This window comes from Epinephelus lanceolatus, chromosome 18 (genome assembly GCF_041903045.1).
Source record: "Epinephelus lanceolatus isolate andai-2023 chromosome 18, ASM4190304v1, whole genome shotgun sequence".
NCBI classification, from domain to species: Eukaryota; Metazoa; Chordata; class Actinopteri; order Perciformes; family Serranidae; genus Epinephelus; species Epinephelus lanceolatus.
The window spans coordinates 22,822,952-22,842,903 of record NC_135751.1 but is presented as its reverse complement, the minus strand read 5'-3'; the positions used below and the strand labels follow the sequence as shown (position 1 = coordinate 22,842,903).

The 19,952-nt window shown below is 45.2% G+C and overlaps 1 protein-coding gene across 13 annotated transcripts in view; it reads right to left on the bottom strand.

The window, feature by feature from the left end:
- bahcc1a (BAH domain and coiled-coil containing 1a) overlaps positions 1-19,952 on the bottom strand; it is a 76,650-nt gene that overhangs the window by 30,678 nt on the left and 26,020 nt on the right. For 12 of the 13 annotated variants that reach the window (XM_033644327.2, XM_033644333.2, XM_033644331.2 and 9 more), the window contains exon 3: positions 6,721-6,903. In XM_033644327.2, coding sequence (XP_033500218.2) covers positions 6,721-6,903 — 183 coding nt within the window. Of the gene's footprint in view, positions 1-6,720; positions 6,904-15,176; positions 15,332-19,952 lie in introns of those variants that run through there. The other variant, XM_033644334.2, reaches the window with a different exon arrangement.

Sequence of the window (19,952 nt, the reverse complement as noted above, 5' to 3'; positions counted from 1 at the left end):
TACTGTAACTTAAAAAAAAATGGGGTGAAGTCTTTGATGGAAACAGTGTGATATAACTACAGTGAATATTCTCTTCTGAGTATATTATGTAATGTGATACAGGCATGATGATAAAGCTGTGCCCTCCCCATCTACTCCATGACACACCCAGGCTACGGAGATACATAAGGAAAAGAAAACTAACCTATATGCACTATTGCCATGAAGTCAGCACAGGAAGGAAGGAGATGAAGGAAAAGAAAGACATAAAGAGAAGAGACCAGAGACACGCACTGCTGCTTTGTGTTAGTGCTTCTTTTCAGACAGGACATCTACTGTCCAAGACCTCTCTCAACCATCTCAGTGACCTCTGAGTCATCTAGAGAAGTTCAGGTGTTTCATGTCTCCTTTCCCCTGCTGCACCTGCCTCACTCTCGAGCCTCACTTTCAAACACAAACTCGCAGACGGAGCGAAGGAAGGAGGAGGGAGATAGAGAGAGGAAAACATGGCTCTACAAGCTAAATGAAAGACAGACGTATTTGTGTTGGCAAGCGTGCGACCTGATCCCGGAAAGCGCAGATGCAGTTCATTTGGCCGTGTGTGTGTGTGTGTGTGTGTGTGTGTGTGTGTGTGTGCGTGCTTGTGTGTGGTTTTAACAGGAGCTCCTAGTGTTGAATGTCTCACTTTCTGCCGGTGGAACAATGGGGCCGGTGCTGTGAGCTGGCTCTGGGGAGGGAGGAGTGTTGTGGTGGGCTTAATGACCTCGTCTCCGAGCGGCCTCCGCATGCTCCCATCTTAATTAATGAAATGCACAGAGAGGGCAAACACTCCTGCAATAACACAGGAGGTGCTGCTTTCTGAGGAGGGCAATGGGGTGATAATTACATACCCTTACGTTTTCCTCTCTTTTTCTCTCTTTCACCTATTTTTCTATCTCTCCATCTTTGTCTGTCTCTTTCTTTGCTGTCATGATTAATAAGCACACACATTTATGCCAATTCATCTAGAGTGGGAGGAGGGAGGGGGGGTCCTTTGTTTAAGCAAGACGTTTTTCTCTGATTTTGGGAGGGAGAAAAGCAGAGAGCTGTTTGGCAGTCTTTATCCAAGCTGGGAGAGGGGCTTTTTTTTTCCGCGGTAGCATGTTGTTTGTGAGCGTGACGATTGACGGCGTAATCCCTTTTCACAGCGTGGTCTGGCTGTGCCCGATAATGCCAGCCCGCTCAGTTTCAGCATGCCCTCCATTGGGGCGGCAAGAGGGGGACTGCTGGGCACGGCAGAGCCCATTCAGCCATTAATCTGGCCAGGACAAGGGAAGCTGCTGCTGCTGTTGCTGCTGCTGCTGCAGGCGACGTGAGCAGGGTCTTAGTGCAGTCTGCTGACTGCACAGCTGCTTCGCTCTCCTTTCCTCCACACACTCACACATACACACACATAAACAAGTCAGCATCGGCAAGTGAATGACAGAGGGGAGTTCACAGCGCATGCCCTCCTTTCCACAGGTGGAGCAGGGGCGAGAGACAGAACAAACAGAGCTGCATCCCAGGGAGGGATTTCCAGAAGTTTTGAAGGTATTTCTCACAGCATGGTGGGTTGAGAGAAGCAGGCCGACAGGGAGGACAAAGAAGGGGGCTGGATATAGAACAGCACCTAGAGGCAGTTAAGAATTAAGCCTGCTGAATTACAGGCAGACGACAAGAGTGTTTCGTTCCTCTCTTCATTTCTACCCACTCTTCTCATACCTGCTCCAAAAATGCCAGCCTGTACAATTGCTCATGAGAATTTCTTCACTTTTGCTAAAAGACAAAATAACATAAATGCCGTATATTGTCTCCGGGGAAATGGCTGCAACATTTCAGAGAGGGAAGGACAGAGAGAGAGAGAGAGAGAGAGAGCATGGCAGAGGAAGACCAAGAGGAGAGGAGGAGCAGGCTGAGCTGCCTGTCAGGTCCGCTAATTGAGAAAAAGTGACAGAACCATCAAGACACAGAAAGGGAGGAGGAGGGTTCGGCGGAGGAGGGGCAGTACTGTGGTGGATCTCTTCAGGTTTGACTAATTGAAAGGAAGGGATGCAGGCTGGCACGAGAGAGAGAGAGAGAGAGAGGGAGAGGGAGAATGAAAGAGGCAGGAGTATGGAAGAGAGGAGAGGTGGGGGGTGCAGCTTAAATCCCACAAAAGGAAAAGCGAGCAACCGCTCACAGAAGGAAAGATGGACAACTGAAGATAGGCTTGGAAAGGCGTATCAAACAGAAGTGGATTAGACAGGTGTGTGCAGGCAATTGTGTGTGTGTGCATGTATGCGTGTCTATATGTGTTGACAGAGATATGAGACGGCGATTGTTTTTGGCATAACGTAAGAAGTCATTTGGACCACAGCCAGCTGGCCTCAGGCCTGTGAGGAGCCCGCAGGTTTTTTCTCTTTTAGTCCATTTTTCTTTTTTAATTTTTCCACTCAGTTGATTCGGGGGGGGATTCAGGGTTTATATAACGGTTCCAAACATGAAAATAAATCTTTCAAAAGCTCAGAGGGGCTAATCCATTTTACCGGGTGTTATGAAAAACATTTTACATTACATTTATTAAAACGGTCACCACACCGCATTTGTACCTGTTTGTTTTTTTCCACCCACAGTCATGTACCGCCACCCCTCTCCCTCTGTCTGTCTCTATTTCTGTGTCAGTGAGTCCACATCTCCACTCAACAAATGAACAACAGACAATCCCAGGCACAATGGCTGTTACTGTATTTGGCAATCAATCTGAAGACCGAAAACCGAAACAGAAAACCTCTTTTAATCTGTGCTACTCTCTGACATCATGAAAGCCACTAATGGTTTAGCTGTTGTCACCGTATATAAATATCCCAGCATTTGTAAGACAGTACACTGAATGCTTTTCTTTTCCCAACACAATAAATCTTTAAACAAAAGTCAACACGGGACTTTTCTGTACCACATTCGCTGGCTCCCGCTGCCAAAGTTATCTCGATCCAGACGACCATGCCACCCCTGTTATGCGGCGATGTTATTTATAGGTTTGCTTAACGTGTCACTCAGCTAATGGTTTGTCGCTCATGCTCCCAATAGAAATGTGGTCTGTGTGCATGACTTAACTGGCCCTCTCTAAACATACCCAGACCATGTCCACACTAATGTCAGCGCTAATGCGGATTAAGTTGAAAATACATCTTTTTCTCTCTGATTTTTTTCCCCCTTTCAAACCAAAAATTGAGCTTTAAAAGCTCTTTCCTAATTGGACAAATTTGAACATGATGTTTTGTTGCAGCGTGGACCGTGGAAAAAACTAATGTATGATTGTCAGCTTGTTTTTCAAAGACATGGTTTATTATTATCTGTCTCCATGAGTTATTATTATTAGTATTATCTCCACCAAGGAGCTTATGTTTTAAGGCTTCTTTTTCTATAAGTCAGCAGAATATCTTGTCAACACATTTCTAATTTAGTGGAAAGTTAGTCCAAGAATCTTGTGATTAGTTTTTGGTGCAAATCCAGATTCAATTTCATATCCAGGAAAAAGTGGCTATTTTCTCATGCACCTCTGCACTTACTGAAATAAAAACACACAAATCTAGATCCAAATAAACACTTCTACATCTTTTCAATAGTTAAAATTAAACATTCACACAGGACTATGCTGTCCTGCTATGCTCTCTTATTTTTATTATATTTCATCTGACTTCTATCTCCACCATAATTCCATTTCCAAAGCCTGTGACAATTACTGGAAAAGAGGGATTTGCTCTTAAAGGAGCAGTGTGTAAGATTTAGTGGCATCTAGCAGTGAGGATTGCAGATTGCAACCGGCTAAAAATTCTCCTGGTTAGATTAGCCTCAGTGTTCATTGTCGAGGATGTTTTCACCAGGAGCCGAATTATTTGCAGCAGTCTCTTCCTCTCCAAAACAAACGGACCAGGTGATTAAAACCAGTAAAAATACTGAATAAAGTAGTTAAACATTAGAAATCAGTGTTTCTTCAATGCTGTTCGGCTGACAGACCGGCCACTAGCCTAGCACCTGCTAATGTGTGCTCACCCTTTTTCTGATCCAGACATTTAGGAGGTTTTGACTGAGAGCCAAATTATCTGTAGAGGTCTCTTCCTCTCCAGAACAAGTGCACCAGTGATTTAAACCAATACAAATACTAAATAAAGCAGTTTCACATTACATATCAGTGTTTATCCAACGCTGTTTGACAAATTGGAGATGGGCTGTTAGCCCAACACCTGCTAATGTGTGCTCACATTTTATCTCTGATAACTTGAGATCCAGACATATAGGTTGTTTTTACCGAGAGCCGAATTATCAAGAGAGGTCTCTTCCTCTCCAAAACACACGGACCACGTGATTAAAACCGGTAAAAACGCCGAATGAAACAGTTTCATGTTTAAGAAATCTATGTGCTTTCAAACACTGTCATCGTGGAAGGCCTGCTAACAATGGTGGCTGACACAAAAACTCGAACGGCCCTATCTAGAGCCAGTGTTTGGTTTGTCCACTCTGGGCTACTGTAGAAACATGGCAGTGCAACATACCAATCTCTGTAGATAAGGTAACGAAAACACAACAGTTGTTATTTTCAGCTGATTATATGTTACAGAAAAAATACTTATTACATTACGTTCCATTTCTGCCAATAAATCCCCATAAATCCAACACACTGGTGCAGCAGAATCATACATTTTATTTGTATATCAGGTGACTTACGTGATATACAAATAAAATGTATGATGCCGCTGCTCTATACACTCTTATACCGCTAGAAAACTGTTTATTCACACCAAGTGACTGGTTAGCAAGTGACTAATGAGATCATTGTTATCTATTGCTCAATACATGGTAGATTTTAGCGCTTTAATCTGTGGCAAATGTGTCAGAAGACGAGCAGAGACAAAGACATTCTGCACCATGACAGGTATATGCCAGAGACATGAGGATCATACAGTAATCTTTGAATACAAATTCGAGCTGCTATGCTTGGATTTGCATGCAAACAGCCACTTTAAAAACACAGCTCGCTAAAAAAAAAAAAAAAAAAATCCAGAGAATATCTTTAAGGTTACAAGTGACACACTAATGCGCCAACACACACACACAGTCACACAGACACACACACACACGAGTCAGTGCCTGCTCTGCTGCTGGTGGGGTTCTGCTGACACCCGGAGAGAGGAGGCGAGAGTCTGGGTAATTGTGCCGCTCATTTTGATGACTTGCTTTTTATGCAAAACAGGAAAAAGACAATATGCAATTATCTTGAGGAGGGAACAGCTGAATGTGGTTGATGAACAGTCTGGATTCAATCATGCTCTTAGTGCGTTATATGCAATTAAACTGCAATAGAGATAATGGCCTCCATTGCCAACTGAGTAATAATCCCAGTCATAATCACCTCCATTACTTTTATTAGGCTTGGCATTATCATCATCACTCTTATTAATATTATTCTACTTTTCCACAAGAAGAAAATCTTTGACAATGAAACCCTGAAACTATAAGGTAAAAGAAACACTGATGCTTACAAAATTAGTTTTGAGGGAAAATGTCTCTGGAGTTGATATCTTATTCGTTCTCCTGTTTATCTGAGGAAGCCTAGAGTTTCACCTATCCTCACCGCTGTGGCAGCTGCCCACTGACTCAACCCCTGGCGGCCAGGACATAAGAGAAAGGTGGGGGGTTGGGGGTGGCTGCGAGGCATCCAATGGCTTAACACACTGCAAAAAAAAAAAAAACCTGCATCTCAGCTGCACTGCATCCAATCAGCCACAGCCACACATCACGCAACTGGGGCGCCGCTGATCAGTGACCACAAATAACAAACACTCCCCACTGGCGTCCCCCTGTGGACTAACAGCTGGGCTATTCTTAGAAAAGAAATAAATAAATACAAGAAGGCTGAAATAACAAGAGTCCGACAACTTCAAAGACTGTGGTTCACTATATGGCATCAGGCGGCCGTCACATAGTGTAATTAGCAAAAGATTATGAACGTGTAAATCTAAAAGCGACAGAAGTGAAGTCACAGGAAAGCAGACCTTGCATTAATATATCAGTGGGTGGCATTGGATAGGTCTCACATTTATCTGTCATCCTTAGCATTTGAATTCCCGAAATACCCCGAGCAGATTAATCTCTCACTTTATCCTTGTCTGACTTTCTGGCTGTATCTGAGCAGAAATGTGAGGTGTTGAACCGAGTGTGTGTTTGTATTTTCCTGACTGTGTGTATGTGTGTAGAGCCAAGATTTTGTAATGCTGAGCGTCGGGTGGGAACTACCCTATTAAGCTGTGATGGAGACACCAGCTGAAAGCTCTGCAATCACTGCAACTTTTTACTGGCCCGCACTGGCATCTGCGCGTGCTGCTTCAGAGAGTCTTGAGTGACATTCCTGCTGACGTGAATCGAATACCGCAAGATTCCTTGGCTGAACTTTTGACCCTGTGTCCCCATCCAGAAACCGTGGCACTGTACTCCATCCCAAACATGCTGGGCCCAGGCCTATTTTGGTGCACAAATAAAAGGGTGGGAGCCTGGCTCTTGCTAGATGATTACAAGCCGTGCTTTGGTGGAAACCTAACACAGCCTAAAAATACACAATATCAGAGTAACAATACACCCTGCAAAGCTCTGTCCCCAATACTGCCAAGACATGAATATCGCCTCATGCAGACGGTGTGGTCAGATGAAGGGGCGTGTGTTTTTGTGTGCATGTGTGATTTGAGGTACCTTCATGCGAATGGGGAAACCAGATTTGCGAGGCGCTGGAGTGGGGTCCGCCCCGGAAGGAGGGTGAGGAGGGCGAGGAGGGCGGCCGGGAAGGGTGAGACGGGTGGGAAGGGGGGGAACCCAGGCTACTGGCCAGAAAGGTCCCCATGAAGGAGGCGGAGGAATTGCCCATCAATCCACTGCCTGCATTCCCACAGGGACAAAGGTGAGGAGAAAAAACATGGTTAGAATTAGAGGAGTGCATATGTGACCAAAAAAGAAAAAAAAAATCAGATGTAGATGTAACACTATGGAGCCCACTGGCCATCTAGGTGGAACCACAAAGCTGGGCAGAGTTGATCCCTGCCCTAGGGAGAGGGTGAATGAGTAAGTGTGAGTGTGAGAGTGTGTGTGTGTGTGTGTGTGTGTGTGAAAGAGAGAAAGAGACAGAGTGAGACTCTCCTCTCCCTCACTGACAGCAGAGTCCTCTCCCCTCGTCTTCTCTCCTCTCACACCGCCTCTCCCCATGGGCAGACAGAGGTCTCATCTCACAGCTGAGTACACACTTTCTCAGGCTCTCTCCCTCTCGCTCTCACACACTTTTGCTCCTGCTCCCCAGTGTCCCTTTCTCAATTTCTCTCCCTCCCTCCATTATCTTATGCTCTCCATCTCTCACTTTCATGCCCTCAATCTCTCTTATTGCTCTGCTCCATTTCACCTCCTCTCTGTCTCTCTCTCCTCCTTTCTCTCTGCATGACTCTGACAAGCTGAACTTTTCTTCTTTGTTTCCATTTTGGCGTTTTACTCCTTTTCCTCCGCTTTTGTCACAGCGGCTATTTCCTCTCTTCTCTTTCCATCCTCTGTCCCATCGTGATGAGCAGAAATACACTGTGTGCATGCCTCTTCCCAATCCTCATTGTCTCCTCTTTCCCTCCCTCTGTCCCTCTTTCTTTCTGACACATAGCATTTCTTTGCTTTGTTCTTTACCATAATGATGGCACCAGCAGAGCAATCTGTCCCTGGCTGGCTGAACTGTGTGTTTAACAAGACTATGATGAGTAATTGACCATTCGTAGCAACGCCCGTGTGACTGGGGGCTGATTGTCTATTATGCATTGCTGGGCAAGCTGGAGAAAACACACTGATTAACCACTGCTTAAATTACATTCCCATTACGCGCCCGCCAGTGCACTTGAGCGAGGGGCCCGGGTGCCCGACTCTTTGCACATTCATTTCCCCCAAGTCACACTGCCGTGAAGTCTCATGCATATGTATGATGCCTGGATGAGAGCACACATGCACATACTTGCAAAAACACACACATCGGTGTATCATACATTGTGCGCACGGGGCGAGCTGTGAAAACGTTGGGGAGAGCAACATGTAAAAATTCATTATCAGCCCCTCATGACGAGCTGATCTAACAAGGAACGCTGTGTGATTTGATTTTTCTTCAAGCATGAATCAGTCCAAACATGAATCGATCCTTTTCTGGGAGTGTGAGAACAATTGCGTGGAAGTCTTAATCAGCCAGGCGGTGAGTGAGCGCGTCCTCTGGGCAGACAGCAGGGATAAACCCATCAGTCTGCTGCTCGCTCCTGCACTGAATAGCCTATGGCTCATGGGCCGGAGCACAGGAGCATGCAGAGGCACAGGCACACACACACACACACACACACACACACACACACACACACTTCATCCAGAAATAGGCACTGGCACGTATTATCACACACATACAGACACACCTCTGTCACAATTTACACCACAGCCCCAGACAGGTGGAAATCCCCCACAATCCAACCTCACTCTACCTTGAAACCTACCTTAAAACCAACCCTGTGTGTGTGTGTGTGTGTGTGTGTGTGTGTGTTCAGACGACAATCTATTACAAACTCACAAAAAACCAATAACTGTCTCCTTAGTGTTTAACTAGCACATTTAACACCGCAACACAAAATTGCCTCCACAATTTGGCCACAGGAGAAAATATAAAAAGCAAATTGTTTCATGTTCCTTGTTTCGGTTTTGGTAATTAGTGATGCTGTTTTTGTTGTTATCTCCATCAGGCGTAAGCCTGGAGGGGATCATGCGTTTGGTGGTGTGTGTACATGCATGTGTGAGTGTGTGTGTATCTGTTGGTCCGCAGTTAATCTCCAATAACACTGGACCGATCAGCCTAATATTTTGTTTGCAAATTTATGACTGAATGCTCAAGGACCTCTCGTGCTTGAGGTGATTCACAGTTGCTGAGAAACCTGTTTTATTGACAGTTGTATACCGTCACTGACTGCTGACTCCTCACTCCTCTTTACCGGCTGGTAGGGGGCACAAGTTTTCTGGAAATCGTCTTGGCTAAAAACAACAAACCACACCGTCTGTTGCAGGCCACATTTTGATCTTCATCGTGGCTCAAAAACTGACATCCATAAAAAATACTCAGTTCATTTTGAACCAGAGAATCTGCAGATTTATTCCAAACCCAACATGATATGATCCACTTATGTTAGGTACGATATGAGATGGAAAAGTCAGCTGTTTTTGTTATCTTTAGTGCCATCTTGACTATAAGGAAGCCAGGAGGGACAATTCCACCAGGTGCAGCTACAGTAGGTAGCAATCCAGCTGCCATGACTGAGACCTGGTTTTGTTCCATCGGCTGCATGGTGTCATACTACACGTGGAGTATTTCAGAAGCAGAACGTTTAGCCCACCTGATTTTATAGACTTGCAGATTTTGTGAACTTAGTAATTTTTCCTTGACATTAGTACCTCTATCCTTAGTTAGTAAGTCTGCTATGTAGTTAACTGTGTTTATTCGTTGGTATTTCCCTAGACAAAATTAATACTGTAAGAAGTCAAGCTATGAATGACATGGATCAAAGTTTTGTGGCTGTATTCTAGGTACTAAAAATACATTCATCCTTAAAATCACATTGTATCTAAATTTCACATTGACTTTGTCACATTGGCACAGCGACTACCAGCAGGAAAATTCAATCTGCTCTGCTTAGAGCTGCCCTCTTGTAGTCAACCAAACTGTAGTCGACCAGAAAGGTTATTAGTCAAGATTTCATTGGTCGCTCAGTCGCACAAAAAACTCTATTAGGAGCTGCATCTCGTCAAAATAAATTAAAACCTATATGACTAGATAGTGTGGGAATTTAATTTGAAAGGACAGACGCAGGAAGTGGCCATGCTCAGCAGTCAGGAGTCACGTTACAAACCAATCACAGCCGACAGGTATCTTTCCTCTCTTACGCAAATATTCAGTCTGATAAATACGGAAAAGTTGATCATGGTAGTGCAAGGCTACCCAGAGCTTTACACCTGTCCCACGGACGATAGGCCTACACACTTATAAACAGCGCCTGGAAGAAGATCAGCTCTGCACTCAGGATTACAGGTAAATAGGCTATGATATGATGCTTGTTAAGGTTGCCTAGCAACCTCAGACGCAACCTGCTGGCAAGCTCTGGAAAGCTGGGATAAAAAAGGCATAAGAGTGGGATCATTTTGAGAAGGTGAAGGACAAACCCAAGGTGATATGTAAACTCATCTTCATCTTCAAACACGACGTATCATCTGAAACATGGAAGTAGCTACATGCCCATTAGCCACTTAGCACAATCATTACTGCTTTGCCGACAGCGTCATTAACAGGCGGCTCGCTCAGTGTGTGACGTGCACTGGTAGATAAAATATAGGCCTATATTAATGAAGGTTCATTAGTACGGTTTGTATTTCTCTGTAATGTAGCACAGTGTTTACAATGTTACTGATACTATTCTTTCTCACACCTTCAACTCAAACCATTGTGTTGCCCCGCCCAAAATATATAATCTAATAATTAAATTAATATCTTAAATATGTGGGCGACTAGTCGACTAATGGCCCTAAATGATGACTATAGGTCAACTAGGAAAATTCTTAGCAGCAGGCTGCCCTAGCTCTGTGCAACATGTTGCGACTGTCAAAAAAAGACAAGTCGCAAATTTTTATTAGCTTTTGGGACACTTCTAAAATGCGTTGCTTTATGTCTGCTAATATTACATGAACAGTGTAGAGTGACAGAGACCCACATTTTACTGAGTGCACTTTTCTAGTTCATCATTTGTTTTAAGAATTGTCTGCTATGGCAGAAAACCTGCCACAAAAACTGTTTTTAACTATGAGTCAACCTTTTGAGTCAAAGTCAGCAAATCTGTTTTCTGATGCAATACTAGGTACAAAATACAGAACACATGCAAACAAACTCCCACTGCCATTGCAAACATTTGCAGGATAAAACACAAAAATGATGAGGAAGACTTTACATATCTTTAGGAGACCATAGCAACATCGTACATGTTGGTGAGAGGTAACCTGATGAGATACAGTATCCATGCTTTCCTCCTTTTCAGCCCCCACCTCCCTTTCTTCCTTCTCCGTTGCCACCTCCTATCACCCCTGACCCTGTGAAGCGCTCCTGGCAGAGCTCTGTGGAGTGCAGGGTGGGGGTCGAGGGCAGTGGGGGGTGGATTATTGCCAGCATGCTCGCTAGGCACACATCCAGCCTCCATCATCCAGACACCCAAGGCTCCTGTATGGCACCGCCCACAACATTGCACACTCCTCGGCCCTCTCTTTCTGCCTGTCGCCCCCAGGAACCCCAGCTTTCCTCAGCGCCTCCGGCTCACATAAATCAGCTAATCCTCCTGCATTATTAACAGCCTCGCCCCAGAGAGGGAGAAAGGGTGAGAGAGACATAGAGAGTGACAGAGAGAGGCCGTGAAGCCCCTCTTCACACACCACAAGAGGAGAGAGCCTCTGCCAAAAAGACAAGGAGAGGAGAGAGGGACAATACATAAAAAGGGAATGCCTATGTCAGGCGAGGGGATCTTTGAAGTTTAAGCTGATGTTAGGGGAGAAGGTAATTGAAGGAAAACCTTAGGAGGGTCTTGGATCAACTCATACACGACCAGATCAGACCTCTCACTGATCCAGTTTGGCCATAGAGTCTGTACTGGGAAAAGGGCATTGGTCCAATCTGAACTGTAGTAGTGCAGAATAATAATGCAGTGGCCTTCACCTCTGTCACGCCGCCTCTTGCTGACTCCACAGCCTGTCACTCAGTAAATGGCCCCTCCCTCTGTGTTATGTCTGCCATTTGCCTCCTGCTGAGCAATATACTGGGAATGATGCTGAGCAAAAATGCCTTTCTCTCACAGTTGGCTCAAGCATTCTCATACCACCGTTGAATCTGAGAAAATGAGCAACACGCACACTGTTTTAATACGATGCTCTCCCTAAACCCACTCAAAGCCTAATGAATCAGAGGTGTCGGTGAGAAAGTACACAGGTTATTAAAGTGGGCTGGTGTACCTTGGTGTCGGGGTAGTTTCAGTTTGGGTGCCAACCAAAGCATTGCACAACAAGCAGAGCGAAGGTCTGAGGCCTGACAGCACCGGTGCTGGACTCAACATAACTGTTTATTTAGCAGCTTATTAAATTGTGACATGGATCCAGGGAGCCTGCCACCTCTAAACCAGCCCCTTATAAAAGCTGTGTTTTTCCTGCCTGTTTATTTATTTCTCCGGATCTTAAGTGGTGCCAGCAGTGCACTTGTATGGGCTCTTAAGAAAATCGGGTCATGTGCATCCTAATCGGCGCCGATCCCTGACAGCGATGAAGATTAATCCTATTAGAAAATTAAAGGAGAGGGGAGCATTGGGATGAGGGAACCCCACCTCCCTCCCTGACATCCAAACATCCCACCCTGACACCTTCACTAGCACAGTTGTGTTCAAATGGGTTCAAATGTACAAACACAGAAACAAACACACAAATATCCCAGAACCTCTGGAGGTGGAGGTGTTAAGTGCTACTCCACCCACGCCGGAGCGTGGGTGAAGGAGTCCAGTTTATGCACAACAACCAAAACACACAGGCATGCACACACAGTAATGTGGGCCCAGGCAGAGGCCCCCGTGCACGGCACGGAGTGAGCAGCAGGCGGGGAGGCGGAGCAGGGAGAATGAAGGCCCAGTTGTCATGGGAACGAAAGAGAAACAGCGCTTGAGGCAAGGAGGCTGAATGCTAGCCATTACAACAGCAGTGGGCAGATGCAGTTGGTCAGTGTGCTGCTCAGCAACAACAGCCTTTCCAACCTACCTTGAAACCCCACCCAAGCTACCGTGCGGCTCATAATCACACACACACACACACACACACCTTTCTCCAGAATTTAATCTGGTTTCAATTGCTAGGCTGCAGGGAGGGAGGTGTCATAATCTTTGCCCCTACTCATTAATGTAACTCAAGGGTGAGTGGTTGTTTGGTGTCTTAACAAGGAATTATACAATAATAGGATGTAAAGGGATTCGTGGGCCAAGCAGTGATGAGAAAAAAAAAAGCTGAGAAGACAACAAGCACCCACCCACAACACGTTGTTCTTTTGAATGCTGGGAATCAGATCAAAATTTCCTCCTGGAGAAATACACACCCATTCACACGCACTTGTGTACTTTGGCATGCAAGCGCACACATACACATACACAAGTGCAGATCAACAACTACGCCTATTGTCTAAGAGAAGATAAAGTACAATTATTTCACCGTGCATCATATTTCCCTGTCTGCTCTTGAAAAATGAGCCAGGTTAGTCTGCAGCTCTCTGTCTTATCTGCAGACGGCAGCCTGAAGGGACGGATGGACGTGTCGTCTAGACAAGGACACCAGACAGACAACGAGAGATGAGAGCGATGGTGACAAGAGAAGAAGAGAGACAGAGAGAAAATTACAGGTGTGACTGCATCAACCTGTTCTCCACAGCTCAGTGATCAGCCAGTGCCAGAGAGAGGAGTATAGAAGAAGGAGAAACGCTAGGAGATAGAATCACACACACACACACACACACACACAAACATACACACACACACACACACACACACTTTATAAGACCTCCGATCAAAGAGAGAGTGAGTGAGCACAAGCCAGTTGAGGTTGCGCTGTCAGCGGTCAGTGCCATGTGGCAGCCAGGCTGTGTAGCTCTTCACAACGCACCCTGAATGATCACAGCTCATATACTATCCCTCTGCCATGTCTTGTAGCAAAACACACACCCCTTCCATCTTGTCTCAAATAAATTAAATCAATATCAGCAAGAGTTAGAGGATCAAAGACAAAACAAGAAACATTTTCTTTTCCAAGATCTGCTTAAAATCAGCAGCTGGCACCGCTTCAAGTCTCTGCAGCTCAATTGCCACAAAAAAAAAATGTTGGCATTGTACGTGTCTGCAAACCACGGATATGTTACATTTGTATGTGTCATACACATCATATCAATGTTTCTAAAGTGATGTAGTTCTGATTACATGTATATGAGCTGATTTTGTCATCGGGAAGTGGAGGGGAAAGTGGATAGCTGCCACTGTTAAAGAAAAAAAAAATAAGAAAAAAACTTGTTTGTTAGTGAGACATCAGCAGCTTTTCCAGCGGCAGTTGTACCACCACAAACTGGTGTTTTTTAGCGAGACATGGGTTGCATTTCCAGCAGCAATTATACCTCCAAAAGTGGATATCTTAAAGCGAGACATCGGCAGCATTTCAAGCAGAGATTGCACCTACAGAAGCGCATGTCTTTTAGCAAGACATCAGCAGCATTTCCAGCAGTGATTGTGCCACCACAAACTGGTGTTTTATAGCAAGATATTGGTTGCATTTCCAGCAGAAATTGTACCCCCAAAAGTTTTTTTTTTGGTGAGATATAAGCAACATTTTCAGTAGCTATTGTGCCACCAAAAGCGGGAGTTTTTAGCGAGACATCAGCAGCATTTCCAGTGGATATTGTTGCACCACAAACTGGTGTTTTATAGCAAGACATCGGTTGCATTTCTAGCAGCAATTGTACCTCCAAAAGCTTTCTTTAAGTGAGATATAAGCAACATTTTTCAGTGTTTTTTTGCCACCAAAGGCAGGACTTTTTTAGCGAGACATCAGCTGCATTTCCAGCGGCGATAGTGCTTCCAAAAGTGGTTGCTTTTTTAGTTAGATGTCAGTGGCATTCCCAGTGGCTACTGTGCCACCAGTAGTGGGGTTTTTGATGCGTATCATTGGTGGCATTTCCAGCTGTGATTGTGCCACCAACAACTGATATTTTAAGCCAAAACATGATCTTTTCCTAACCATAACCAAGTGGTTATTGTGTCTAAACATCACTACAAGTTAACCACAGTGTTGCTGAAATTGACGCACAAATGTTACATATCAGTGGTTAGCAGAAACATACAATGCCAACATTTATTCTGACGACTGGGTTGCTCTCGGACACAGCAGGACAAGACACCAGAGCATATTGGTAACATATAAAAATGGGATTTCAGACAAGTTTGTTACGTGGCTGGGTTTGGCTCATTAACACTTGAGTAAGCTGAAAGCAGTGAGTCTAGACTGAAGACAGAAGCGATGAAGAAAAAGCCATTTTAAAGTTAACTTACCAAGTGAAAACATATTGAGCAGGATGTGTCTCATCAGACTTTCCTACCAATGTAGCTCCATGTTTTGCCCAGGAATTCAGACGCCCAAGAAGAAGCCAGCCAGACTTTCCACACACATATTCACTTGTAAACACACAACCAGGTTTTCTGACCCTCTCTAGCAACACAGGGTTGGACTGGGTAACTGTACACACCGGCAGCCCCAGACAGACTACAGTGCACACGCTACCCTGGAGGGCCGCTGACTAACCCAGCGCCTACTTCCTCACAATAAAACAGAAGGAATTTCAAATGGCTACTAAAGAGGGGGGATTTCCTTCAAACAGTCAAAGTCATCTTGAAAACATTAGCACAACTGGTAGCCAAATTCCTCCTCACTTCAGAAACAACTGTAGCAAGAGGTTTTTTGTTGTAGTTGCTTGCCCCCCCTCCCCATATGACAAACTCTCACGCTGACTTTATCTTTTTGGGTTGGTGGGTGGTTTCGATAGTGGGACTATGGGAGCGGGCCCCCTCTACAGCTCTAGTAGGAGGCTGGTCTGATCAGAAGCACACTGAGTGAAGTGAGAGAGCGAGCAGGCAGTCCAGTCCTGGAGCCAGGCCCAGTGCAGGGGTGGGGGAAAGTGCCAGCAGCGCACGCCTCCGACACTCTCCACACTGCGTGCCTGTGGAGTGAGTTTAGTGGATGTGGTCAGTGCGGGGGTGGGAGAAGTGGAAAGGGAGCGGGAGAAGCAGTTGGAAGAATGGATGGAGGAAGAGAGTGAGAACGTATGACAGGGCAACATCCAGAGGAGGGGCAGGGGGCGAGAGTTTAGACTAGAAGTGTAGATAAGGGGTGTGAGGAACTGTGAGAAACTTTGAGAGTGAAAGAGCAGCAGAGAGTGTGTGGGAGTGTGTGTCGCTGAGCATATGCGAGCCTCCATGTGTGTGATTGTGTGTGCGTATGGTGGTCGTCTCGCTGAAAGTTGACAGCCTGTGTTTGCAGAGTGGCTTCGTGGTCAGCCACTTGCTCGCGATTGAAGCGATGGCAGGGTAAAATGGATTCGGGGAATTTTTTTTTTTTAGTACTATGCAAATAAAATTGGCTAGGGGAGGTCAGCCAAAACACCCCGCCCACTTCACCCAGCTGTTTATACAATATACAAGTTGACATGATAGGGATAAGAGATTCTAATCCTAAACAAATTAGCCCAACTGGCTCGTCCTGGCTTGGCAGGGAGCCTGAAAACAACAATGGATCAACACAAACCGTGATGCTGCAGAGAAAACAGTTAGGGGAAAATATCTCTGAGGGATATTTTGCTCTGGTGGGGGTGGAGCGATGTCCAAGAACATGCATGCATTCCACCAATATGTTTCTGTCCATCTATTCTCTTTCTCACCCTCTTTCAATATTTGCACAGGAGTCCGCAAAAACATCAGCTGGTATCACATGTGTGCCACTACCTGGCAAACCTCCTCAAGGAGTATTCCACTTCAACTTTACTGCAATTAATCATTCATAAAGCCTGAAGGGGTAATCATTGTCAAAAAGGGGCTCCACCTCTAATCCCATCACTCCTGTGCCAAAAGTGGTGTTTGGGGGGAGGTGGGGTGGCCGACAGGAAGAGATAGCAATGTCTGGAAGAGTTCCTGCTGAAGAGGTGTTTTATAGGCACAGTAAATAAGGAGCTGGACACATGGCACCGGTGGAGCTATTTGCAGAGGAGCAAACCAGGAAGTTTGTCTTTTAAGAGACAATAAGAGTTCTGATTGTCAAAGTAAGAGCTGGCCATGGACTGAAGGCTACAACGGAAGAAGCTGGGGCATTGGGTGAGAGGTTAAAGGACATAGTCTGCTCAATTTCAGGTTCATACTTGTTCTAGTTGAAACCCAAAATACATGTTTACATGCTTTGATGTCTGTGCTGGAACACCTGTGATCACCTCCTGTCTCAGAAGGCTCCATTTCAGTGCCTGTCTCTATAAGGGCTAATTCATAGTTTCCATGTCCGTGTGTTCGCTTTGGTCCATGGGACGTAAATGTTGGCATTCGACAATGTCCACGAGGGTCTGCACTGACCCTTGTACGGATACGTCTGCGTGCAGCCCATTTGCTGTTAAGCCAACCACAACAGTTTAACCAAGCAGCATCATCTACTTTCACTGTTACCTGATGTTGGCAGCAGGAGGACGGTAAACTCAGCTGCCAGCCCTCCTGTTTACTACCAGGGTCTGAAGTGGACCATCAATTGTACGGTGAATAGGACCACTTGCGCGTCAGCATGATCGCAGCTCTTTGCGGACGATCAATGCAGAAAGTGTGTGCAAGCCTTAAGCCCCCCCACCTGGGTTTACAGGTCTTGCACATCTTGACGTCTCTGGACTGTCATTGTAGCCCAGGCCCCCGTAAGTGCACCAGGCTTTGAAGCTAATTTTCGTAATTCAATTCAATTCAATTCAATTTTATTTATAAAGCCCAATATCACAAATCACAATTTGCCTCACAGGGCTTTACAGCATACGACATCCCTCTGTCCTTTGGACCCTCACAGCGGATAAGGAAAAACTCCCCAAAAAAAACCCCTTTAACGGGGAAAAAAAACGGTAGAAACCTCAGGAAGAGCAACTGAGGAGGGATCCCTCTTCCAGGACGGACAGACGTGCAATAGATGTCGTACAGAACAGATCAGCATAATAAATTAACAGTAATCCATATGACACAATGAGACAGAGAGAGAGAGAGAGAGAGAGAGAGAGAGAGAGATGCAGGTAATGACAGTAGCTTACAACAACATTAATGAAAGTAATAATATTATAGTTATAGTTCTGGCTACTGTGGTACAATATGTTGAAAGTATGTATTAATATCTGACAGTATACTTGTGTGACAATAGTCATATGTGTATAATAACAGTAGAAGTATGACTAATGACTAATGATGGCAGCAGCAGCAGGAGGCATCTGGCAGGACCACGGCAGCAGCACAACCACACACGTCACACTGTCCAGGCACCGCTGCGGTATGAGTTAATCTGAGAGACAGTGGAGCACAAAGGCTCCGGAGAAGAAGCCGAGTTAGTGACATCCAGAATGGCCGAGTTAGCAAGATGCAGTAATAGGATGAGAGTGAGAGAGAGAGAGAGAGAGAGAGAGAGAGAGAGAGAGAGAGAGAGAGGGAGAGAGAGGGAGCCCGGTGTATTATAGGGGGTCCTCCGGCAGACTAGGCCTAAGTCAGCCTAACTAGGGGCTGGTACAGGGCAAGCCTGAGCCAGCCCTAACTATAAGCTTTATCAAAGAGGAAAGTCTTAAGTCTAGTCTTAAATGTGGAGACGGTGTCTGCCTCCCGGACCGTAACAGGAAGATGATTCCACAGGAGAGGAGCCTGATAGCTGAAGGCTCTGGCTCCTGATCTGCTTTTGGAGACTTTAGGGACCACGAGTAACCCTGCGTTCTCAGAGCGCAGTGTTCTGGTGGGATAATATGGCACTATGAGCTCTCTAAGATATGACGGAGCTTGACCATTTAGAGCTTTATAAGTTAACAGTAGGATTTTAAATTCAATTCTGGATTTTACAGGGAGCCAGTGCAGAGAAGCTAAAACAGGAGAAATATGATCTCGTTTCTTAGTTCCTGTTAGTACACGTGCTGCTGCATTCTGAATTAGCTGGAGAGTTTTTAAGGACTTACTAGAGCTACCTGATAATAGAGAGTTACAGTAATCCAGCCTTGAGGTAACAAAAGCGTGGACCAATTTTTCTGCATCTTTTCGGGTCAGGATAGGCCTAATTTTCGCAATATTACGCAGATGAAAAAATGCAGTCCGTGAGGTTTGCTTTAAATGAGAATTAAAAGACAAATCTTGATCAAATATTACTCCGAGGTAATGGGCAAACAGTGTAAATACATCAATCATGTGATGACCTGGGCCAAAAAATACTTTTCCCGTAGACTAACATGCCAAAAGAGACATCTGTAAATCAGTGAATACATTTTTTTGAGCATCACAACCCCCAAGATATGACCTGGGATTTGATTCATTCAGTTCAATTACATTAGGAAAGCAACGTAACGTGGCATTAAACTGGCAATAGGTGGCAAAAGTCTCTAGTGCACCACTCCATGGGCCGAACACTGCGGAAGCAGTGCCGATCAACTTTTTTTGGCTTCATATGCCACTGAGCAACTTTCATAGGAATGAACGGGGCCCTGCTTGCAACGCTGCATCCCTTTCTCTTTATACATCCATGTTGTAGCTGAAGGTATGAATGTAGTGGAGAACAGATAAGATGTTTCCCTGACATTAGCAATGTAGCTTAGGCTGTGGCTCAGAGGTAGAGCAAGTCAGCCTCTATTTGGAAGGTCAGCATTTCGATCTGGGCTCCTCCAATCTGCATGTCGAAGCATCATTGGGCAAGACACTGAACCCCAAATTGCTCCTGATGGCTGTGCCATTGGTATGTGATGTGTATGAATGGTTAACTGAGCAGCAGGTGGCACCTTGTATGGCAGCCTCGGCCACCAGTGTGTTAATGACTGTGAGTGTAACGTGTAAAAAGACTAGAAGGGCACTAACCAAGAGCAGGTTATTATTTAGTTGTATGCAGTAGTGTACTGGCAGTCAGGAAATGACTGTGTATAGCGGCACTTTCTTACGTTAAAAATCACCAATTAAAGCTTCTTAACACAAGCAGACATGTTACTTGCAAACATCAGCATCTGGTGTTGGCATGTGGCTACATGTAGCAGTGTATATAATGTACACAGTTGCAGTAGTGCGCCTGGAGCAGATGACCAT